General features: G+C 41.0%; 1 protein-coding gene across 1 annotated transcript; it reads left to right on the top strand.

Annotated features, from left to right (window-relative positions):
- Positions 1–12,895: 12,895 nt before the first annotated feature.
- LOC145126924 (uncharacterized) lies at positions 12,896–13,492 on the top strand. Its single transcript, XM_079062198.1, has one exon. It carries the CDS (start codon positions 12,896–12,898, stop codon positions 13,490–13,492), a length of 597 nt encoding a protein of 198 aa, XP_078918324.1.
- The last annotated feature ends 8,631 nt before the right edge of the window (positions 13,493–22,123 follow it).

The following is a 22,123-nucleotide window of genomic DNA, read 5'->3' as shown; positions in this document are numbered from 1 at the left end:
TTTGAGATCTGGATATCATCAGATGAGAGTTCGCGAGGAGGATATCCAGAAGACGGCCTTCAGAACTCGTTATGGACACTACGAGTTTGTGGTGATGCCTTTCGGACTCACCAATGCACCGGTGGCGTTCATGGATCTTATAAACTGGGTGTGCAGGCCCATGTTAGATCGATCGGTGATCGTGTTCATCGATGATATTCTAGTATACTCGAGGTCCAAAGAGTAGCATAAGGAGCATCTTCGGGAGGTTCTTGGAGTATTGCGGACGGATAGGCTTTATACCAAATTCTCCAAGTGTGATTTCGGGTTACGAGAGGTCTAGTTCCTGGGGCAGCTTGTTAATTAGAATGGCATTCTGGTCGACACGGCTAAGATTGAGGCAGTTATGAGATGGGAGGTCCCGAGATCCCCATCCGAGATCAGGAGTTTTTTGGGTTTGGCCGGCTACTACCGGAGATTTATCAGAGACTTCTCCAAGATTGTCGTTCCTCTTACCCAATTGACCCGGAAGGGTGTTACTTTTGCCAAGGGGCCCGAGCAGCAGGCCTCATTCGAGACTCTTCACTAGAGATTATGCGAAGCTCCGGTGTTGGCCCTTCCTGAGGGAGTGGAGGATTTTGTGGTTTATTCTGATGCATCTATATCAGGGATGGGTGAGGTATTGTTGCAGAGGTGGCACGTGATAGCATATGCATCGAGGCAGTTGAAGACTCATGAGACGAGGTATCCCACCCACGATTTGGAGCTGGGGGTGGTGGTGTTCGCCCTCAAGATTTGGCGCTACTATCTGTATGGTGTCCGGTGTACCATATACACAGGCCATAAGAGTCTGAAGTATCTCGTGGTTAAGCCCAACTTGAACATGAGACAGAGGCGGTGGTTGGATGTAGTGAAAGAGTATGACTGCGAGATCTTATATCACCCGGGCAAGGCTAATGTGGTAGCTGATGGCTTGAGCCGTAGAGCAGAGTGTGCTCCGATCTGAGATACGTGTATGAGGATGACGGTGATGACTCTAGTCTTAGATACCATCCGAGAGGCCCAGGTGGAGGCCGTGAGACCGGAGAACCGCAAGAGGGAGCGGGTGATCGTAGCCTGTAGAGAGGCTGAGGTATCGGTCCGGTCATGCATTTGGCTAGAAGGATCAGTTTTGCGTTTCTTGAGGATTGACATGGGTTGGTTATCCTCATCTGAATCACTGCTGGAGTCATGATGACTTGGTTCCACAGTTGTGATTACGGGTGGTGTTTTCCTTTTCTTGGAAGGTTTGGAGGGTTTAGAAGCATCCTTTTTAGGAGTTCCTGATTTCTTTGTGTTGCGGGGGCCATGAAGAGTAGAAACTTTGTGCTTACGTCTTTGGGAATGAGAAATATTAGAGAGAGTTGTAGAGGAAGGGACTGCGGTGCCTTCAGGGTTAACGACTGCGGATGGAAGAGGCGGGGTAGGAAGGTATGGGTCAATACCTTCCGTGCCTTCAGGGTCAACAGTCTCAAGACCGAGGGTAGAAAGAATATGGACAGGAAGTCTGTGGATTAGACCAAAGATTGTTTGATCAGAAGAAGGATTGTACCTTTTGAGATCCTTGGTGACGAAAAAGTTGATGTCACTGCCCATGTCTATCCCTGCGTCAGCATGTAGATCTGAAATGCAGAGGGACCAGAACCTAGCAAAGGTAAGTTCGGTTGGGTTCTGCCTTGGGCTCTCTTTGGGAATGTATTGTAGAAAATCATCCCAAAGGATCTGTCCGTAGTTCACATCGTGGCCTGTGAATATGCTCCATACCAGTTCCAATAACTTGAGTCCCATGTTATTAGTGCCTCTGGTTCTGCCGGATAGACTGTGGATGACAAAGTGGCACACGAACTGCCAGACCGCAGTCAATTGGTTCTTCTTGAATTCGCCAATTCCTTTGATCTTTTTCTGATAACCCATCTGATAGAGTGCCGAAGTGATGTCTGCCATTGATGGGGTGAAAATCTTGATGGAGGGATGAACAAGGAGGTTAATGGCGGTGAGGAATTTTTCTTTGGACAGAATAATCAAAGAATCATTGATTAGGTTTAGATGAACTTCTTGGGGGTTATCAAGTGGGCAATAGGCGGAGAAGGCACACTTGAAAAGGGTTAAAATTGGAACAACATCTGTGAATGCATCGAATGGACCAAACAAAGGGTGATTTTTCAAGAACTTGATCATAAGTTTTGTGGGAGCATTGTAAGAAGGTTGTTCTTCGAAGATGGCTCTGAAATTGCTTGAAGCAATTGTGGGAGAGTCTGAACCAGTTGGGTTCACTGATCCAGAGGACTTGGATTGTTTCTTTGAGACACCGGATTTCACCATTGTTATGAGTTTGAGAAAGCTTGAAGAATGCAGAAGAGAATTGAAGGTTTAGAGAGCGTAAACTTTTCTTTGTGGAGAAGAAAGGGGTTTTATAGTGACTTAATGAAGCGGGAAACGTTTTTGACCTAAGTGAAATTGGGTAAAAAACGTTTGGGTTTATCTTTTGAATTAGCGTCTTTAATCTCAACCACATATTGACAAAAGAGGGATAAAATCTGAATTTGGGATTAACCAGAAAAGGGGTCTGCATTTAATGAAATGTCAGGTTTTGTATCACGTCTGGTGAACGTGTGGTGGGGGAGAGATTAATCCATTGGATAAAGGGGAAGTTGTAACGAATGTGATGGTTTGGGGTAATAGGAAAAGACATATTAAAAAGGATTTGATTTGGAAGATCTTTATTTTGTCATCATACCTAAAATAGGTCTGACACAAGGTTTAGAAGAAAAGAATGTGACAGTTTCTCAAAGGAATGTTTTTATTTAATGTTTTATTTAATGAAGGATCATTAAATAGCACACTATGTTTTTTTTTTTTGAAAAGAATGAACAGTCTGAAAATCAATTAATGTGAATGCGGATGGACACATTATTGCGGATGGCTCCTTTGCCATTGCGAATGACTGCAGTGGGAGAAACTGAGAAGAACACTTGTACAAGAAGTTAGTAATAACAAACAAGAAAGACCCATGAAAGATAGGTATAATATATGGTTGCGGTACACAGACTGCGGTACACAAGATATATTAAAACCATCTATTATAAATGACTTTCAGTTAGGACCGCAATGGAGACCAAGAATGGTCTGCGGTACCTATCAATTCAAGAAGAATTGAGGGTCCGGATTCATCATCCCTAACATTTGTAAGAACGCATTGAGTTTGGTAGAGTCAAGTGCTTTTGTAAATACATTAGCAATCTCTTCATGAGTAGGGACAAAGATGAGTTCAATGTTACCTTTCAGAATGTGGTCTTTGATGAAGTGATACCGTAGTTCAATATGTTTCGTCTTGGAGTGCTGAATAGGATTATGAGAAATCGCTATGGCACTTTCAGAGTCACAGTAGATTGTATCCGCAACATTCTGTATCCGTAGTCTAACAGTTGTGTCTTCATCCATAGAACTTGAGAACAACAGCTGGTTGTGACCACATATTCAGCTTATGCGGTAGACAATGAAACACAACTTTGTTTTCTTGAGGACCAGCTGACGAGTCTACCTCCCAAAAATTGACATCCACCAGATGTACTTTTTCGATCAAGTTTGCATCCGGCATGATCCCCATCGGTAAATGCTTGCAGACTGAAATTATTGTCTGCGGGGTACCATAGACCAAGAGATTTGCTTCCTTTCAGGTACCGGAGAATTTGTTTGGCTGCGGTCATATGTGACACTTTTGGGTCAGCCTGATACCTTGCACATACACCAGTTGCAAAGACAATGTACGGTCGGCTTGTTGTGAGGTACATTAGAGAGCCAATGATACCTCTATAAGTCTTGTGATCCACAGATTCGCCAGAGTGATCAGCAGAGATCTTATAACCGAAGGCCATAGGGACCTTAGCCGAGGAGAAGTTGTCCATAGAGTATTTCTTCAATAGTTCAGTGGTGTATTTCTCTTGATGAATGAATATCCCTTGCTGAATTTGTTTGACTTGAATACCTAGAAAGAAATTAATCTCTCTATTCATGCTCATTTGAAATTTGTTTGTCATGAGCTTAGCAAATTCATCCACCATTTCTTGATCAGTCGATCCGAAGATGATATCATCCACGTATATTTGTACAAGCATAAGGTGGTTACCATTTGCTTTTCTAAATAACGTGGGATCAATCACTCCTCTTTTGTAGCCTGAAAAGACTAGAAATTCAGAAAGAGTCTCATACCAAGCTCTAGGGGCTTGCTTCAGACCGTAGACTGTCTTTTGAAGCTTGTAGCAGTGGTCAGGGAATTCAATACTTTCAAAGTCGGGAGGTTGCTGAAGATAAACCTCTTCTTTCAAGTCCCCATTGAGAAAAGCACTCTTAACGTCCATTTGGTGTACCTTGATGTTTTTGTGGGAAACATATGCTAAAAAGATTCCGATGGCTTCCATTCTAGCCACCGGAGCATATGTTTCATCGTAGTCAACACCTTCCAGTTGACTGTACCCCTTTGCAACCAGTCTTGCCTTATTTCTGATAACCGCAGCAAATTCATCTAACTTGTTCTTGAACACCCATCTTGTTCTAACAATAGTATGGCATTGCGGTGTGGGAACGAGTTGCCACACCTTGTTCCTTTTGAATTCTTCCAGTTCTTCTTGCATAGCAGAAATCCAATCAGGTTCCAATAAAGCTTCTTTGATTGATCGTGGCTCGACTGCGGACATAAATGTTGCGTAGTGACAATGATCAGATAAGTCCTTGGCAGATCGAGTTTGGATACCTGCGGATGGGTTGCCAATAATTTGACCTGGTGGGTGGTCCTTCGTCCATATATGTAGACGAGGCATCAGATGATCAGCGGCTGCGGTAGAAGGAATGTCTTCAATATCAGAAGTTTCTTCGGTTGGAGATGGCAGTTCCCCCTGGATTTGAAAACAGCCTGCGGAATCATCTTGGCTTGTTGGAACGAGAATGAGAGGTTCCCCCTGGATTGCTGATGGGAGTTCCTCTGGAACCTGAGAAGGTTCCCCTTGGACTGCTGATGGGAGAGTAATGATCCTTGAATCGGTTCTAGTGTCAATGTTCTCTATGAGTTCATCATCCGAATCCGAAGATACGTTTGATGGTAATGATTTTCTGAGGATAGGAACTTGAGCATCATCAAGTACTGGAACCTCGATGGTTGTTGCTTGATCCGGAGTAGAGCTTTCCCCCTCAACTGGAGAGGTGAAAGTATTGAGAGATGCTACTTCGGATAAAGATGGACCAGAAACATCAGCGTGTTGTTGTCGAGCAGCTGGTGATACAAGAACTTCGGATAGTTTCACCGTTTCAACAGGGTCGAAAAGATCATCATAATTGACTTCAACCAGATTTAAAGGACCTGAAGAAGCAGGAATGTCACTTTCCATGATTGCGGTGGTTTCAGTGGATGGAGGGGCGTTGCGGATGTAAGAGTCATCGAATTTCACATCGAAGCTTTCAATGATTAGCCTTGTACGTCTGATGAGAACCCGGTAAGCAACCTTGTTCGTAGAGTAGCCAAGAAAGATGCCTTCATCAGACTTCGGTGCAAATTTGTTAAGCTGATCTCTGTTGTTGATCACAAAACATCTACACCCAAAGATTTGAAAAGAAGCGAACATTTGGTTTGCGATTGTTGAGGCCCTCATATGGTGTTTTATTGAGGCGTTTGCACACAATACTTTGGTTTTGAACAAAGCATGCGGTTGCTACAGCTTCAGCCCAGAAGTAAAGAGGAAGGTGTGCGAAGTTGAGCATGGATCTGGCTGGTTCGACTAGAGTACGGTTCCTTCTCTCTACTACTCCATTTTGTTGTGGTGTATAAGGAGCTGAAAAGTTGTGAGTAATTCCTTTAGACGTCAAGACGCTATTGAGAGGATGATTAGTGAACTCTGTTCCATTATCACTGCGGATGCGTCTTACTGGCAGCTTGATCTGAAGTTCTATTTCTTTGATGAAGTTGATGAGAATTTGTGGTGTTTCGGATTTGAGTCTGAGGAAGAAGACCCATGTGAAGCGAGTGAAGTCATCTACTATAACCAGTATATACTTTTTGTGATGGAGACTGGCTACGGTTGATGGACCGCAGAGATCAATGTGCAGAAGCTCAAGTGTTTCAGATATAGAAGAGTCAATTACCATGGGGTGACTTGCTTTGGACTGCTTACCATATTCACAAGCAGGACATAGAGTGTCATTGCTGAACTTGAGAATAGGTAGTCCTCTGACCAGCTCTCCAGTGACCAAAGTGTTGATGTATCTGAAGTTGAGATGAGCGAGCTTGCGGTGCCATAACCAGCTGACTTCGGATACGGCTTTGGAAAGGAAACACAGCCGCGGTTTGCCAATGATGAGAGAGACATCTAGAGGATACATAGTACCCTCGGATCGTGACTTGATCAAGCAGGTGCTCCTATCACTTGTCATTACGTAACAAAATTGATCATCAAATTCAACTCGATGGCCTGCCTTACATAGTTGGCCAACACTGATGAGATTGTGTTTAAGGCTTTCTACATAAGCAACCTTCTGAATTGAGAAGTTCCCCGTAGTGAGTACACCGTAACCTCGGATGATTCCATTCGCATTGTTGTCGAATGTAACATTTCCACCATTGCAAATTGGCCTGAAATCCCGAAGGTATTCTACCCTTCCGGTCATGTGCAAGGAGCAGGCACTGTCAATTAACCATTCATCTTCTTGTTCCTCCTTGCACAAAGCCTGAGAATTACACGGTTAGTTTAGGCATCCAAACTAGTTTGGATCCTGGAACAACAGGTGAGTTTCTATGTGATGCATGGACCGAGGTTGCAGGGACTGGTTTCGTGTCAACTTTTAAACCTAGTCCTGGGTGTTTGTGAAATTTTGGAGTTGAGATGAGCGAGCTTGCGGTGCCATAACCAGTGACCAAAGTGTTGATGTATCTGAAGTTGAGATGAGCGAGCTTGTGGTGCCATAACCAGCTGACTTCGGATACGGCTTTGGAAAGGAAACACAGCTGCGTTTTGCCAATGATGAGAGAGACATCCAGAGGATACATAGTACCCTCGGATCGTGACTTGATCAAGCAGGTGCTCCTATCACTTGTCATTACGTAACAAAATTGATCATCAAATTCAACTCGATGGCCTGCCTTACATAGTTGGTCAACACTGATGAGATTGTGTTTAAGGCTTCCTACATAAGCAACCTTCTGAATTGAGAAGTTCCTCGTAGTGAGTACACCGTAACCTCGGATGATTCCATTCGCATTGTTGCCGAATGTAACATTTCCACCATTGCAAATTGGCCTGAAATCCCGAAGGTATTCTACCCTTCCGGTCATGTGCAAGGAGCAGGCACTGTCAATTAACCATTCATCTTCTTGTTCCTCCTTGCACAAAGCCTGAGAATTACACGGTTAGTTTAGGCATCCAAACTAGTTTGGATCCTGGAACAACAGGTGAGTTTCTATGTGATGCATGGACCGAGGTTTCAGGGACTGGTTTCGTGTCAACTTTTAAACCTAGTCCTGGGTGTTTGTGAAATTTTGGAGTGTTGTGTGTTTTTGTAAAGTTACGAGGTTTCTGATTTTTGCAACTACACTGACACTCACAGGTTGAGATTTTGTCTTTTGTTTTGACACCATGTTTGGTCAGCGGTCTAAAGGAAGAGTTGTTTGGCTTTTGACTAGACCGAGGTTGAAAAGATTTGACACGAGTGTTGTTAGTTTTCTGAAAAGTTTGTTTTGAAAAAGGTTTAGCACGTGTAGATCTTGGTGCCCTTTTTGTTGGATTTGGTAAGATACCCTTCCATTTGTTAAAATTTTGACATGACTTTAAATGTGTTGGAGTGGGTAAAATACCTTTCCATTTCGGATCATCTGAGGAATAGATTTCAAAAACCATGTTTCGAAAAGACATTGCACTCTTTTGAATTGTGTCAGATGAAGTAGGAATAACTATTGAAACTGTACATTCCTTTTTGGATGTTTTCTTAGTGGTAGGGTTTTTTGAAAAATAGTGAGAGAAAACAAATTTTTCTGGACTTTTGGATTTTTGAGATCTGACATGCCTTTGGTTTTGTGAAAACGTTTGTCTATTTGTGCCTCGGGAGCGAATTTCTTCTTTGAAGGCCTTTTTAGCTAAGGATTTTGGTGAACCGCAGTCTCTGTTTTTCAACTGCGGTTTCCTAGAATCCTTTGAAATTTTGTGAAAACGTGGGCTTGAGTCATCAGAACTTGAAGATTCTGGGATTTGGGAACATTGACCCACTTCAAAATTTTCTATGGGTAATTCATGATAAATCGTTTGAAGTGTGGCAGAACTTTTGTTCGAAGACTGGGGTAAGGATGACTTGACTACCGCAGAGTAGGTCTTAATTGGGACTTCATTGGGACTTATATGAGACTTTTGACTACAGTGAGGGACACTGCGGTCTGAGGACAGAGATGTAAAGTCTTTAGAGACTTCGGTGTCCTCAATGACAATTTCTTCATCGAAAACGGATGAGTTTTGAGAACTTGAGAAAGTAGTGCCACTGATAGGAATTTGATGACATGTGTGACCCGAAACCTCAGGCACAATTTGCTCAATCACACAATTGTTGCTTAGATTGTACAGTCTACCGAAGTGAGTTTTGATATCTTCAGGAAAAGTCTAGTCATTGACTGGGAAATGAAATTCTCGGTCTGGAGGGACATGTAGTCTGTCTTTGTTGAACCGGGGTGAGGAATCCATTGCGGTAGGATATCCATTCGACCAACCCCAATTGTATGTATTGTCCACGGTTCCATTATTTACCAAATTTTCAATAGCTTCACTTTCATTGAACAATTTTTTGATTAAAAGATTTAAACGTACAATTTCACTTTGAGCTAAATCTCTCTGGTTCAAAGCTATCTCTAATTGGGTTTCACTCAACATTCTTGCATCCTTTTCTAACTCTAAATCTCTTTCTAACATAGCCATTTTGAGTCTTTTGTTATCCAGTCGTCCTCTCACATGGAACATCTCCTGGGATGCAATGTTCTTCTCATCTAAGGCTTTTTTATAGTCTGTAAGGACAGCAGCACATGTGTCATTAAGATTATCTATGTAAGGTTGACAATCATGCATGCTATAGTTTAGAGTTTGGATCATGAGTTTTACCTGTTCGACGATGCTTAGAGTTCCATCCTTTGCCATGTAGCAGTAGTTTTTGTTCATCATTGTAGACCCATCATCATCCGCAGTTGCCAACATGCAGATTTTCCCTTTGCCATTGACACTGCTGATGGCTTCATCTTCATCTCCGGATGACCATACTTGATGGTCACTTTTGACATGGGCTACGTATGCCCTTGCTTTCTCCTTTTCTTCCAGCTCTTGAGCCATTCTAAGGTAGAATGATCTGTCTTTAACTACATTGGCCTTACAATCTCTTGCAAAGTGATTCTCCTTGTTGCATTTGTGATAAACTACAACATCAGTCTTGTCTTCTGAGGGAGTACCGGAGTCAGAGGTTTGAGTAGGCTGCGGTGCTTCCTTTGGTTGGGTATTGTGAGATTGCGGTGGTGGATGAGAACTTTTAGGATAATGTTAATGATTTGTTTGTAGGTTGAAGTTACGATTGAAGAGTGGTTTGTTGAATTGTTGATTTTTGCGAAAGGAGTGAGGTGGTAGTCGGTTGAATTGTTTGCTAACTAGAGCAATTGCTTTTTGAAATTCTTCTTCATCATTATACTCTGAATCAGCTTCGTATGACTGCGTTGGAGTGTCATACGAGGGAGCGTAAGGTTGATTATGTGGAGTTTGTGCGATGAGAGCAAGAGGTCCTCCGAAGTCAGCATAGTCTTTGAGTACGGTGGATTCCTGTGCTTGCAGTTCTCCATAGAGTTTGTAGAGAGACAAGGAATGAATCTTTCTATCGCCTTGGACTATCATTTTAGCCGTAGTCCAATGTCTTCCCAAACCATTAAGGAACTGAAGGTTTGTTTCATGGTTACTGCGGACGGTGCCAACATTGGATAACTTGGTGACAATCAGGTTGAACCTTTTGAAAGAGTCTTCCAAACTTTCGCCAGTATGAGCTTTGAAGTTGTTGAACTCATTGAATGCAGTTGTAAGCTTCTTGTCTTGAGCTTGTTCTGAGCCTTCGTACAGATTCTTGAGAACATCCCAGATCTCTTTTGCTGATTTGCAATTTATGATAATATCGAAGTTGTCAGGAGCAACTCCACAGGAGATTTCATAAAAAGCAACAGCATCGTTTTCCATTTTATCGATATCATCTTTGGTGGGACGGCTCATAGCTGGTTGACCTCCTCCTAGTCTTGTTGTAGCTCCATCAGTTTGGACTGGTGTAAGGACTGGGACATGTGGTCCTTCTTCTACGGATCGCCATACATCTCTACCAAGTCTCCTTAAGTATATTTCCATTCTTTGTGACCAATGATGATATTCATTTGCAACCAGTATTGGGGCTCGATTAGAACCACCAACACTGTTGGAAACATTCAGAGATAACGATTGTGCCATTTTTTTGAAGTTTTTTTTATTTTAGAAATGAGCTTCAGTGGTATAGAAGGCTCTTCAAAAAATCAGAGTTCCGATTTTCAAAAATCAACCACTATGGCTCTGATATCAATTGTTGAGAGAAAAACTTTGAGACACACTTGAACAAACGTTAGAACAAGTATATTGCGGAATAGTTAATCTCAAAGGATCTAAAAGCTCAACAATAATATTTAGAGTTAGATGTTAGAGAGTTAGTTGCGCAAAGTAAAGAAATGTAAATGACAACAATTGTTATATCAAGTATACACTTAAGCTGATTCATAACGAGGAATGCATTCAAGCCAAGTTAATAAGTGAGATCAAACTTAGTGATTAAGTCACAAAAGACTTGCTCCGAAGAGAGGTTGTGATCGATTATGAGAGTAAGAAGAGTGAATAAGTAAGATAGAGAAGGTAACTTCAGAGATGTGTATTAGAATTAGATGCGATACCCTTTTTTTCTTACAAGAGAGTGAGCTCTATTTATAGAGACTCACAAAGATCACTAGATTACAACTCTAAGAGTAGCCATGCAAGGCATACTGGACAATAGAGTGTATTACAAAAAAGACAAAGTAAAGTAGTCTAGATAGAGACTGCGGTAGATAGAGACTGCGGTTGGTGACTGCTGATGAAGCGGCTTGACTGCGGTGGCTTGGAGGTTGCGGTAGCTGAAGTTCAAGAGGGTCACTTTTTATGATTCAATAGGATACCAGTACGATACGAAAGGTAAAGATAGGGGCAGAGAACTGACCGGTATGACTGATGTTTAGTCGACAGTGCTTACGGAAGTAAGGGAAGCTACTTCGATATCGAATTTAGAAAAATTATGCTCTGAGGAAGGATTTTCTGCTATCAAGATTTGTTATGTCGGTGGATGTGGGTATTGGTGTCATTCGATTCTACAAAAGCCTGTAAGAACTTTTCTTCTAATGTTGGTATCTAAAATATCTTTTGTAAGTTTCGTGGTATAACTAAAGATTTTGTTATCTCACAAAGAGCTGTTTGGTTGGAAATCCTTGGGTTACCTATGTGTGCGTGGAACTCATGTGTTTTCAAGAGGATTGCTTCGTGATGGGAATCAGTATTGTTCTCAGATGATGATGAAAGTAAATGCATGTCAGCTGGAAAAATGTGTGTGTTGACTAGGGTTATGGAGAGTATTCAAGAATCAGTATGGGTGAATATTGATGGCAAATATTACCAAGTTTATGTGAAAGAAGTGGCACAATGGGAACCTGATGTGGCAGAAAATGGTAGTTTTATAGAGAAAGACAACAATTCCATTGGATCGTTTTGTGAAGGAGAAGATGAGTCTTTTGGTTTAAATTCAGATAAAGAGAATGAGGAGTATGATCAAAACCATGAGGATGATAATGTTAATGAAGTGAATAGTGAAACAGAACCTGTACAGGAGGTGGGAAAAAGTGATGAGGCTGGTAATGATGAAATAGGGAATAATATTAGACCTCCAAATGCTTCCGTACCATTGGTGGGTATTGGTTCCGGTTCAGGTAAGAGAATTGTCCTTGATAACATGGAAAACGTGCAGTCAGAGGATCAAAGGAGTAGTAATAGTATCTCGAAGCCACCTGGTTTTGGGAGTAAAGTGCTCAAAGAATCTCGCGGTTCTATTCATTATTCAAATGATAATCCTAGGAAGTCGTGGAGTACAGGTTCGTTAAAGATTTTGAAGAAAGCTAATCCATCTGTGGGGGTTAATTCTTGTGAAGAGGTGAGTAGGTTCATTAAGTTAGGAAAAATCTTAGGATATGATGTGGAGAATGCTAAGGCGGACTTGAAAAACCATCTAGTCGGTATAGGAGTGCTTCAGTCTTTATGAATTGTGTTTCACTTAATGTTTGTGGCCTGAATACGTCAAAAAACGTAGATGGGTTAAGGAGATTTGTAATATTTATGTGGTGAATTTTATTGGTCTACAAGAAACCAGGTTGACTCGTGTTGACCTTGTCAAAATAAGGGCTCTTTGGGGTAATTCGACTTTTGATTTTGCTTGCAGTATGGCTAGGTGATGCTCGGGTGGTATTTTATCGGTGTGGGATACTTCAGTGTTTAAGAAGGAGAGTATTCACTGTAATGAAAATGTGGTTATTGTTGAAGGCGCCTGGATCAGGAAAAATATTAAATGTACTATGTTCAACGTGTATGCCCCTCAAGATGCTGGAAAGAAAAGGGAGTTATAGCAATATATGATCTCGTATATGTCCATAGTAAATGTAGATTTTATAGTCTTTGGTGATTTCAATGTGGTTAGATCTTCTAATGAAAGACGTGGGTGTTTGTTCTGAGCTTCGTAAGTTGCTGAGTTTAATCAATTTATTTATGAGGCAGATCATTTTGATATTCCTATGGAGGGCCGAAAATTTACTCGAGGGGATAAGGCTGGTATTAAGCTTAGTCGTTTGGATCGATTCCTTATTTCTGAAAGTTTGATAGATGTTATCCCCGATATCTCTTGTATTACATTGTATAGGAGGTGGTCAGACCATTGCCCGGTGCTTTTGAAGGAAGATCAGAATGATTATGGTCCTATTTCTTTTAAGCTGTTTAACTCGTGGCTTCAGATGGATGGTTTTTTCGATGAGGTTTCTCAAGTGGTTAGAGATTTTAGTCCAGATTGTAATCTTAATAAGTGCATTAATCTGAAGAACAAACTTAAATTCGTTAAAGCCAAGTTTACGGGATGGCAAGCTGATATGCGTAAGTTGAAAGGGAAACAAAGAAAAGAGTGTATTAACTGTTTGCTCGATATTGATAATCTGATTGATAGTGGGGTCGATTCGGATGATGCCATGGCCGAGAGAAAGAATATACTCCAACAGGTGTCGTATATTGATAAGGCGGATACTTTGGATTATGCTCAAAAGGCTAAGGTCAAGTGGGTGATAGAAGGAGACGAGAACCCTAAATTCTTACATGGTATGCTAAAAAGAAAAAGAAAATAGATGGCTATTAAAAGAGTCTCGCAGGATGGTATTTGGGTGACTAACCTAGATAGCATTAAGGAGGAATTTTTAGAGTTATACAAAAACAAATTCAAGCATTAGAAGCTGGTTAACATGGGTACTCCTAATTCTCAGTTCCAAAAACTTAATGAAGTCCAGGTGGAGTCCTTACAAGCGTATTTCTCGGATGATGAAATTAGGGATGCGGTGTGGTCGTGTGGGAGTGATAGGGCTCCGGGGCCCAACAGATTTACGTTTCGGTTCTTGAAACAATTCTGGAGTTTGTTTGAGAAGGATGTGTATGATTTGATGCGAGAGTTTTTTGATACTGGTATCATTTCGCCAGGGTGCAACTCTTCTTTTATCAAGCTAATCCCTAAAGTTGAAAATCCAACTGAGATCAAAGATTACAGGCCGATTAGTCTGATTGGGCTGCAGTATAAGATAATTGTGAAGTTATTGGCTAATCGATTGGCTAAGGTGGTAGACTATTTAGTTAGTCTAGTTTAGTCTGCTTTTATAAAAGGTAGACAGATTCTCGACAGACCTCTTATGTGTGACAACTGTCAATTTCCAGTCAAGTCAAAGTCAACTAAAGTCAACAAGTCAAGCCGGTCAACTCATCTAACCCTCGTATACTAGGGTTTTCATTTTGTTTCTTCTTAAACAACTCGCACTCTTAATGCAAAGTATCACTTAGTGTTTTCATGTGTTCGGAAACTCTAAACCCTAATTAGGGCAAGTGATGAAACTACTCGATAAAACATTATTCCTTAACCCTCGGGGGCATGTGACAGTTATAACAAGACTTAACGAGGTTTGCGAACGTTGAATTACAGAGCCAAACACTCAAAAAGGTCTCAAAAGAAGTCTGTCTCAATCTCTTTCACTCTATCTCTCCCAAATCTCTCTCCATATGTGAAATCTCTCCAAGTATGTCAAATCTCTCCCAAATCTCTCCAAGAATGTGGAATCCCTCCCAAATCTCTCTCCATATGTGAAATCTCTCCAAGTATGTCAAATCTCTCCCCAAATCTCTCCAATAATGTGGAATCTCTCCCAAATCTCTCTCCATATGTGGAATCTCTCCAACTATGTCAAATCTCTCCTAAATCTCTCCAAGAATGTGGAATCTCTCCCAAATCTCTCTCAAAACCCCTTTTGATTTATTTTAATCATTTGGGTCATCCCGACCCTTAACCGGGTCAAAAATCGCTTAAAACGAGGTTAGAACGGGTAAAATACCCTAAAAGACCCGAAACCCCCATTATAGGGCCGAAGCCTCTTAGGGCCGAACCCTCTCCGACCAAAAGCGGCATGAACCGAGGCCCTTAGTAGCCGCAGCCATCCAGCCGCAGCCTCCGAGCCGAAGCCCAGAGCCGCAGCCGTCAAGACCGCAGCCACGAAGCCGGAGCCACCGAACCCGGAACCAAGCCGCCTGCGGAGCCTCCTCGGACTGCAGCCCCTTTTCCCTTCAGATCCACCTCAGCAGCCTAACCCCACATCGGATCTAATGCTGTTAAGGCCGGAGTCACCCTCCTGACTTCGGATTTGCCACTTTCCACCCGGTTTTCGACCACGGCTCCGTTTTAAGCCCGTTTTTAATTATTTTAACGCGAGATTTTCTCCAAAAATCATATTTTAACATATAAGACCCTAAATATTCATAATTTAAACATATTTTTATGGAAATATTTATTTAAGAATAAAATCTAGTGGGTGAATATTTGAGGTGGAGTGTTGACTTTACCTTAGTGTGTAACATAAGCAACCACTCCCATGCCCACTCCATGACCAGCTATTGTCCTTCCACCATACCTGTTAATTCAAGAGTACTTTCCCCACCATTTGACCAGCCATACTCTTGGTCAAGGCTGAAATCTATCCTCTCTCCTATCACACTCTCTCATTTTCTCATTCTTCCACCAAAGATTAAACACTTTTTCTCTCTCAATCCTCTCACTAAAATTCGAGATTCAAGGGCATTCTTCCAAGCTTTTCTCCCACTTTTGGTAAGTATATTCATCCTCCATATAATTATTTCACTTCCTTTTACTCAAAATCATAGATTGCTTACACAAATTCCATCACATTAGTGTTAGATCTTCGAACCTTCAAGACATCTTCTTAGTGTTCTTGAGTGGAACACTACCTTTCTCCATCATCCATCTACTGAAATCACCCAAGGTGAGTTCGTACCCCTATATTTTCATGTTTTCTTAAGTTTTAAGGGGGGGAATACAAGTTAAAACACCAAGAACACAACTAAACTTTTCCAACAGCTTTCATTAAGAAAGTTTAACTCCATTCACGGACTGTTTTGGGTAACTTAAGCATTTTAGTTTTCAAAACCGTTTTAGGTGCAAGTAGTTCCAGTTCTTATATTTAAAATGAAAACTTGCACATCTCCATACGATTTTTCTACAATTTATGGTGATTTTTACAAAACTGCCTATCATTTCAAGAAAACATCCGAACCAGTCTGTTATTATGGTCTGTTTCACACAAGTTGGAGGTTCCTAAAAATCATGATAAAATTTATGAACAAACTAGACTCATTTTCCAAACTCTCAGAATTGACGGATTCTGATTTGGATCTTTAATGATTTTTCTATGAATTTTCTAAAAACAGAATAGAAATGGTAATTCTAGAAAAATGCTTTCATTTTCATTTACACCTTGTAACTTGTTGAGCAAGGTGTGTAACCTTCATGTGATGATATGTTACTACCATATATGTCGTTTTGTCTTGTTATATAGACATATATCAGTTAACAAATGGATTTTTGCTATATTAAGCATAGTAATTGATAAATTGTTATAAACAAATCTACATCCATTAAATACAAACATTGGCAAACTATGACAAGTATAGTTTATGCTCACTACCCCAACAAATAATTGATAAACTATAATAGGTATAGTTTATGATTCATTTACATAACAAACACATTACTAAAGGTATTACATATACAAAAGGGTTACTACCACTAAGAATAATTATGATAAACTATAATAAGTATAGTTAAGTCTATTATACCCCCCACAAACGAATACGCTAGTTATAATCGGTACAGTTAGGGCGTATATTCATTACAAACAATGTGATAAACTATAATAGTTATAGTTTATGTTTCATCTACCCTACGAACTTATTACAAGAAGGGATTCACTATCACCACCACTTTTGATAAGCTATAATATGCATATTTCATGTTCACTACCACTATCGCTATTTGATGAACTGTGATATGTATAGTTTATGTTCACCATCACCATCATATTTGATAAACTATAATATGCATAGTTCATGTTCACTACCACTATCACTATTCGATGAACTATGATATGTATAGTTTATGTTCACAGCCACTACTGCTATTTCATACACTACACTAGGATTTGGTTTCGGTCTTTGGTTTTAAGACTACATTCAATCTAGAATTGTTAGTTTTCAGCTATAATTTCTAAGTGTATATGCTAGAGTTATATAGAATCTAGTCGTGATTGACTTAGAATTGGTGGGTCCGCCTTATTTCCTGTTCCTTGTTTGGTTGTGGGCCTAGGGCAGACCCATTACATTCGACATTTTATCTAACTTTAATTTTATATAACTTATATATACAAGGAGATTATAGAAGGAAACTATAGGGAATTCTAGGATGCACTATTTCATAACATAGAAACTTACATTTCACATTTTAAGGAAAATATCGGATTTTCTGGAACAACTTAATTGCTTTTACAAGGAAAACAGTTTATTTCTCAATTAAAACTCTTATGAACTCACCAACCTTTGTGTTGACACTTTTTCAAACAACTTCTATTCTCAGGAAATTACTAAATAGGTAATCAACTGCTTTCGAGGACGGGACGCTAAGGCGTTAAATTCAAAACTTATTTTGTCATCATGATGTAATTGATTTTGAAACATGTAAACTTACTCTATGATGTAACTCTTTCAGTTATATTGATGATGGTTGTGTTTGCTTTCTTCACTATTATACTCGTTGAATGATACTATACATGAAGTCATCCACCCCTGAACGTTTCCGCCGTTCTGGTTTGGGGGTGTGACAGATTGGTATCAGAGCATTGTTTATAGTGAACTAAGTATATCGAACCATATAAGATATACAAACTATAAATGCATTGGGACTGAAAGTCTCTGATATACGTTTTCCAAATAACTATACTTTTAGAAACAAATAGTTTCTCGTTAAAAAGTATGAGCACATGCATACACACTAGGGTCAGTATCATGGTGGGATGGGACAAAAGTGCTGATTGTTGAACAGTACGAGTAGGCTTGGGGATGTATAGTCAGGTCTGGGAATGACATAGCCTGATCAACTATGTCTCACCCAGAAGTTATTAGCATATGCCCATGAATGGTCGTGGTGTTGCAACAAGTCTAAAAACTTACCAACTCTATCTACAAAGAAACATCGAGAACATAAGACAAATATTAAAGTACTATAGGAGTACTTTGAGGTACTATAACTAACTTATGTGAAAACTAAAGACCCCTATTAGTAGGTCTAAAATGACTAAGTGCATACGCTAAGGTTATACATAATCAAAGATATTATAGACTCATAATCTATGACTATTGCTCTACTTCTTGTTCCTTGTTTGGTTGTGGATTTAGAGTAGAGTCATTTATTCGAAGGTCTATTTTATCTCAGATTATGTATAACTGGTATGCACTATGTGATTATAGAAGGGACTAATAAGGATCACCCCTATAAGTAATTATAGGATTAGACGTCTATTAACTATCTCTTCTACCCATGTTCTCACACGAACAACGTGGAGGGAACCCAACTACCAAGAGACCTCTATTCTCCTAACTGGGACGATGGTGGCTAGAATAAAGAAAATCCTGAAGAGGATCCTAAAAAGTAATAGGCGAAGGGCCCGAAGGTGATCCAGAAGAGAATCCGGAGAAAGCAAAACCAAATGAAGACGAAGACAAAGGGGAAATAGGAGAAGACTCTGACGAAGAGCCCGAAGTTTGCAACACACCCTCCAGTGTCCCCCACCCCGACGAAACTTCCATGGTCAGACACTTCGATGAACCGTAGATTTGAAGAGATAGAACCTGGAACAAGATCAAACACCCCCCTCTGGAGTATAGAAAGAGGCTTCTACAACCTCAATGGAGGAGGATCAGTAGACAAGGCCCTCTTTGTCATAGTATACCGCATCGCTCACCAGAGGATACAAACACGAGCACCGGTCAACCGAATCAGGAAGGTTAGCGCTATCACCCAGATCACCGCAATGCGCCTTTGTCACCTGGATAGAGGACATGACAGGCCAGGAATCGCATCAAGGGCTTCAGATAGAAGTGACCACAACTTAAGCCAAAAATCGCAGAATAATGGGAACGTCAAACAAGCATTAGAGAAAATGCGGGATGAAAGCAGACCATCGGAGAACAAAAGTCAGAGTGGAGGCTAGGGCAATGCAGACTTTCATGTCTTTACTCTATGACCCACAGAGCAACACCCGCCACAAGTAGGGTGTACGCCATTGGCATATCGGTATAGAATTGGTCTACTAGCATGCATCCAACGACTACCCCCATATATGTATAGAGACATTCGAATCCTTCAAAATCCGGAGACTACACTATCCAAGGGAATCGTGGCACTGTCAAAAAATTTCCTTACATTAATGAGATGTAGACCTATTATAAGGACAAATTTCCTCGAACTCTATACACTAAATTATATTAAAGAAATTGGCTCGTATTAAAATTCATTGGGAATTTTCCATGCATTTCATAACTCGGCATTACAAACAATTTGCTTATGGTAACTCCAAGAATTCTTAATGTATACCTCAAGGTCGGGTGTAATTAAGAGACAATCGACTTAGAAATGGTGAGTCCGCCTTGGGTCCTGTTCCTTGTTTGGTTGTGGGCCTAGGGCAGACTCATTAAGTTCGACGGCCTATTGGACCTTAATTATACACGACTGGTATATACCAAGTGATCTTAGGAGGGGATCAGGCACGAAACAAATCACAAGTTACATTTGAGTCACTACCACTAAATTCATTCATAGGGGCTTTGTTATGAATTTCATGCAAGATACTTTTAAGTCGGAACATAATACAGAAAGGTTTGGCTTGATAACATCCGACTTGTCACTACTATTAGAAACTTACCGTCTGTTCGTCTCTACAAACTTATGACAGGACTATGCCTCCAAAGAAAAAGTCCAGACCTTCCAGCAGCGCAGCACCACCACCACCTTCGCCACCACCTCCGCAGTTTGATCCCATAATGTTCCAAGCTGCTGTAACCGCAGCCGTAGCTGCCGCAATGTCGCAAATTGGTACGAATGGTACCGGTGGTGCTGGATCTGGTACCATAAACTCTAACCATGGGGACAATACGGGGCGTACGAGGGAATGTTCCTATAAGGACTTCATCAATAGCAAACCGGATTCTTTCAATGGAAGCGGGGGCGTTATCACTCTGATGCAATGGTTCGAGAAGACAGAATCAGTCTTCGAGGTCTGTGCATGTCCCGAAGCAAGCAAGGTCAAATTTGCAGCTTGCACTTTCTCTGGCCGAGCCCTTACTTGGTGGAAAAGCCACGTTAAGTCACTGACGCTTGCAGTGGCTAACTCGTTAAGCTGGGAAGACTTGAAGACACTGATGCTGAAAGAGTACTGCCCAAGAGGCGAAGTACAAAAACTAGAGCAAGAACTGTGGAATCTCAAGATGACAGGCTCTGAGCTTGCAACTTACACCGACCGATTCTGTGATCTAGCACTCCTTTGTCCCGTAATGGTCACTCCTGAGGAAAAGAAGGTGGAACGATACCTCTGGGGATTGTCTCCCCAAATTCAAGATAGCGTGTGGGCTTCAAGACCAACTACCTTTGGCAGTGCCAAGGAATTGGCACAACAACTCATCGACCATAGGGCCAGCCATGGCACTATGACAACCACCCCTGAGCTAGATGGCCAAGGAAACAATAAAAAGAAGTCTTGGGACAAGGAGAAGAATTGATTGGCCCAAGACCCCACCAATAAGCAACAGATCGTCGCTGTTCATGCTGCCACCACCCGTGCCACTCCCACACCCATAAATCGATACGCCGGAAACCTTCCGAAATGTAACAAGTATAGCTTCCATCACACTGGGGCTTGCAGAGAATTGCATTGCATGAATTGCAACAGGAAGGGACACACTACCCGTTTCTGTAGGGCACCAGTACGACCCATCAACCAGTTCCCCGGCGTTGGAGCAAGCCCAACTTGTTACGAGTGCGGTGAAACGGGACACTTTAAGAGAGACTGTCCAAGGATAAGGAATGCTGGTAACGATGGAAGGGTAATTATGATCACCGCAGGAGAAACTTCCCCAGAACCACCCGTGAATAATGGTACGCGCTCCTGACCACCACATGTAGGATTTAAATTTTACTAAAACTAGGGTCAATTTAGGGTTTATCAACCATAAATCTCACAAACGCGATGAACCCAAGCAAGTCTTATCACATATATAAAAACATAGGGTTTTTACTAGTGAATCTACGATGGCTAGTGTAAATGTTATGGCCATATATTATTAAGATTCTATGGACTTAGAATGTATAATTTCGCCTTACTTCCTGTTCCTTGTTTGGTTGTGGGCTTAAGGCGGAGTCACTCATTCGACCGCCCTTGCAATCTTAATGATATACGACTGGATTACACCTAGCGATTATTAACAAACCTGTAGAACTTATAATACAAATTTCATCACCAATTGTTAAAGCATTCGTAATACCAGTACTCACTAACTACAACCTGAAATATTCATTGTGGTAATAACGAGAATAAAACGGAGAGTGTAAAGGCATGCGTAGAGTACACTATCATACCAAAATAATAAACTCCTTTTAATCGACTTAGCTCAAGTTACAATAAGAAATTCCAAGGTCGTCATTTAAGATCAGGCGGATTGGTCCCCACCGTACCAATTTCTTATACACCGAAAAGTACCCACATCTCTTCCCGAACTCTTGAATCCCCAATCAAAACGCAAATTTCGGGACGAAATTCCCTCTAACGGGGGGATGATGTGACAACTGTCAATTTCCAGTCAAGTCAAAGTCAACTAAAGTCAACAAATAAAGTCGGTCAACTCATCTAACCCTCGTATACTAGGGTTTTCATTTTGTTTCTTCTTTAACAACTCGCACTCTTAATGCAAAGTATCACTTAGAGTTTTCATGTGTTCGGAAACTCTAAACCCTAATCAGGGCAAGTGATGAAACTACTCGATAAAACATTATTCCTTAACCCTCGGGGGCATATGACAGTCATAACAAGACTTAACGAGGTTTGCGAACGTTGAATTACAGAGCCAAACACTCAAAAACGTCTCAAAAGAAGTCTCTCTCAATCTCTTTCACTCTATCTCTCCTAAATCTCTCTCCATATGTGAAATCTCTCCAAGTATGTCAAATCTCTCCTAAATCTCTCCAAGAATGTGGAATCTCTCCCAAATCTCTCTCCATATGTGAAATCTCTCCAAGTATGTCAAATCTCTCCCTAAATCTCTCCAAGAATATGGAATCTCTCCCAAATCTCTCTCCATATGTGAAATCTCTCCAAGTATGTCAA

Source organism: Lactuca virosa, chromosome 1, assembly GCF_052849685.1.
Source record: "Lactuca virosa cultivar CGN04683 chromosome 1, Lactuca_virosa_CGN04683_v6, whole genome shotgun sequence".
NCBI lineage: Eukaryota > Viridiplantae > Streptophyta > Magnoliopsida > Asterales > Asteraceae > Lactuca > Lactuca virosa.
Note: the sequence above shows the minus strand (reverse complement) of the source record. Positions and strands in the feature narration are given on the sequence as shown.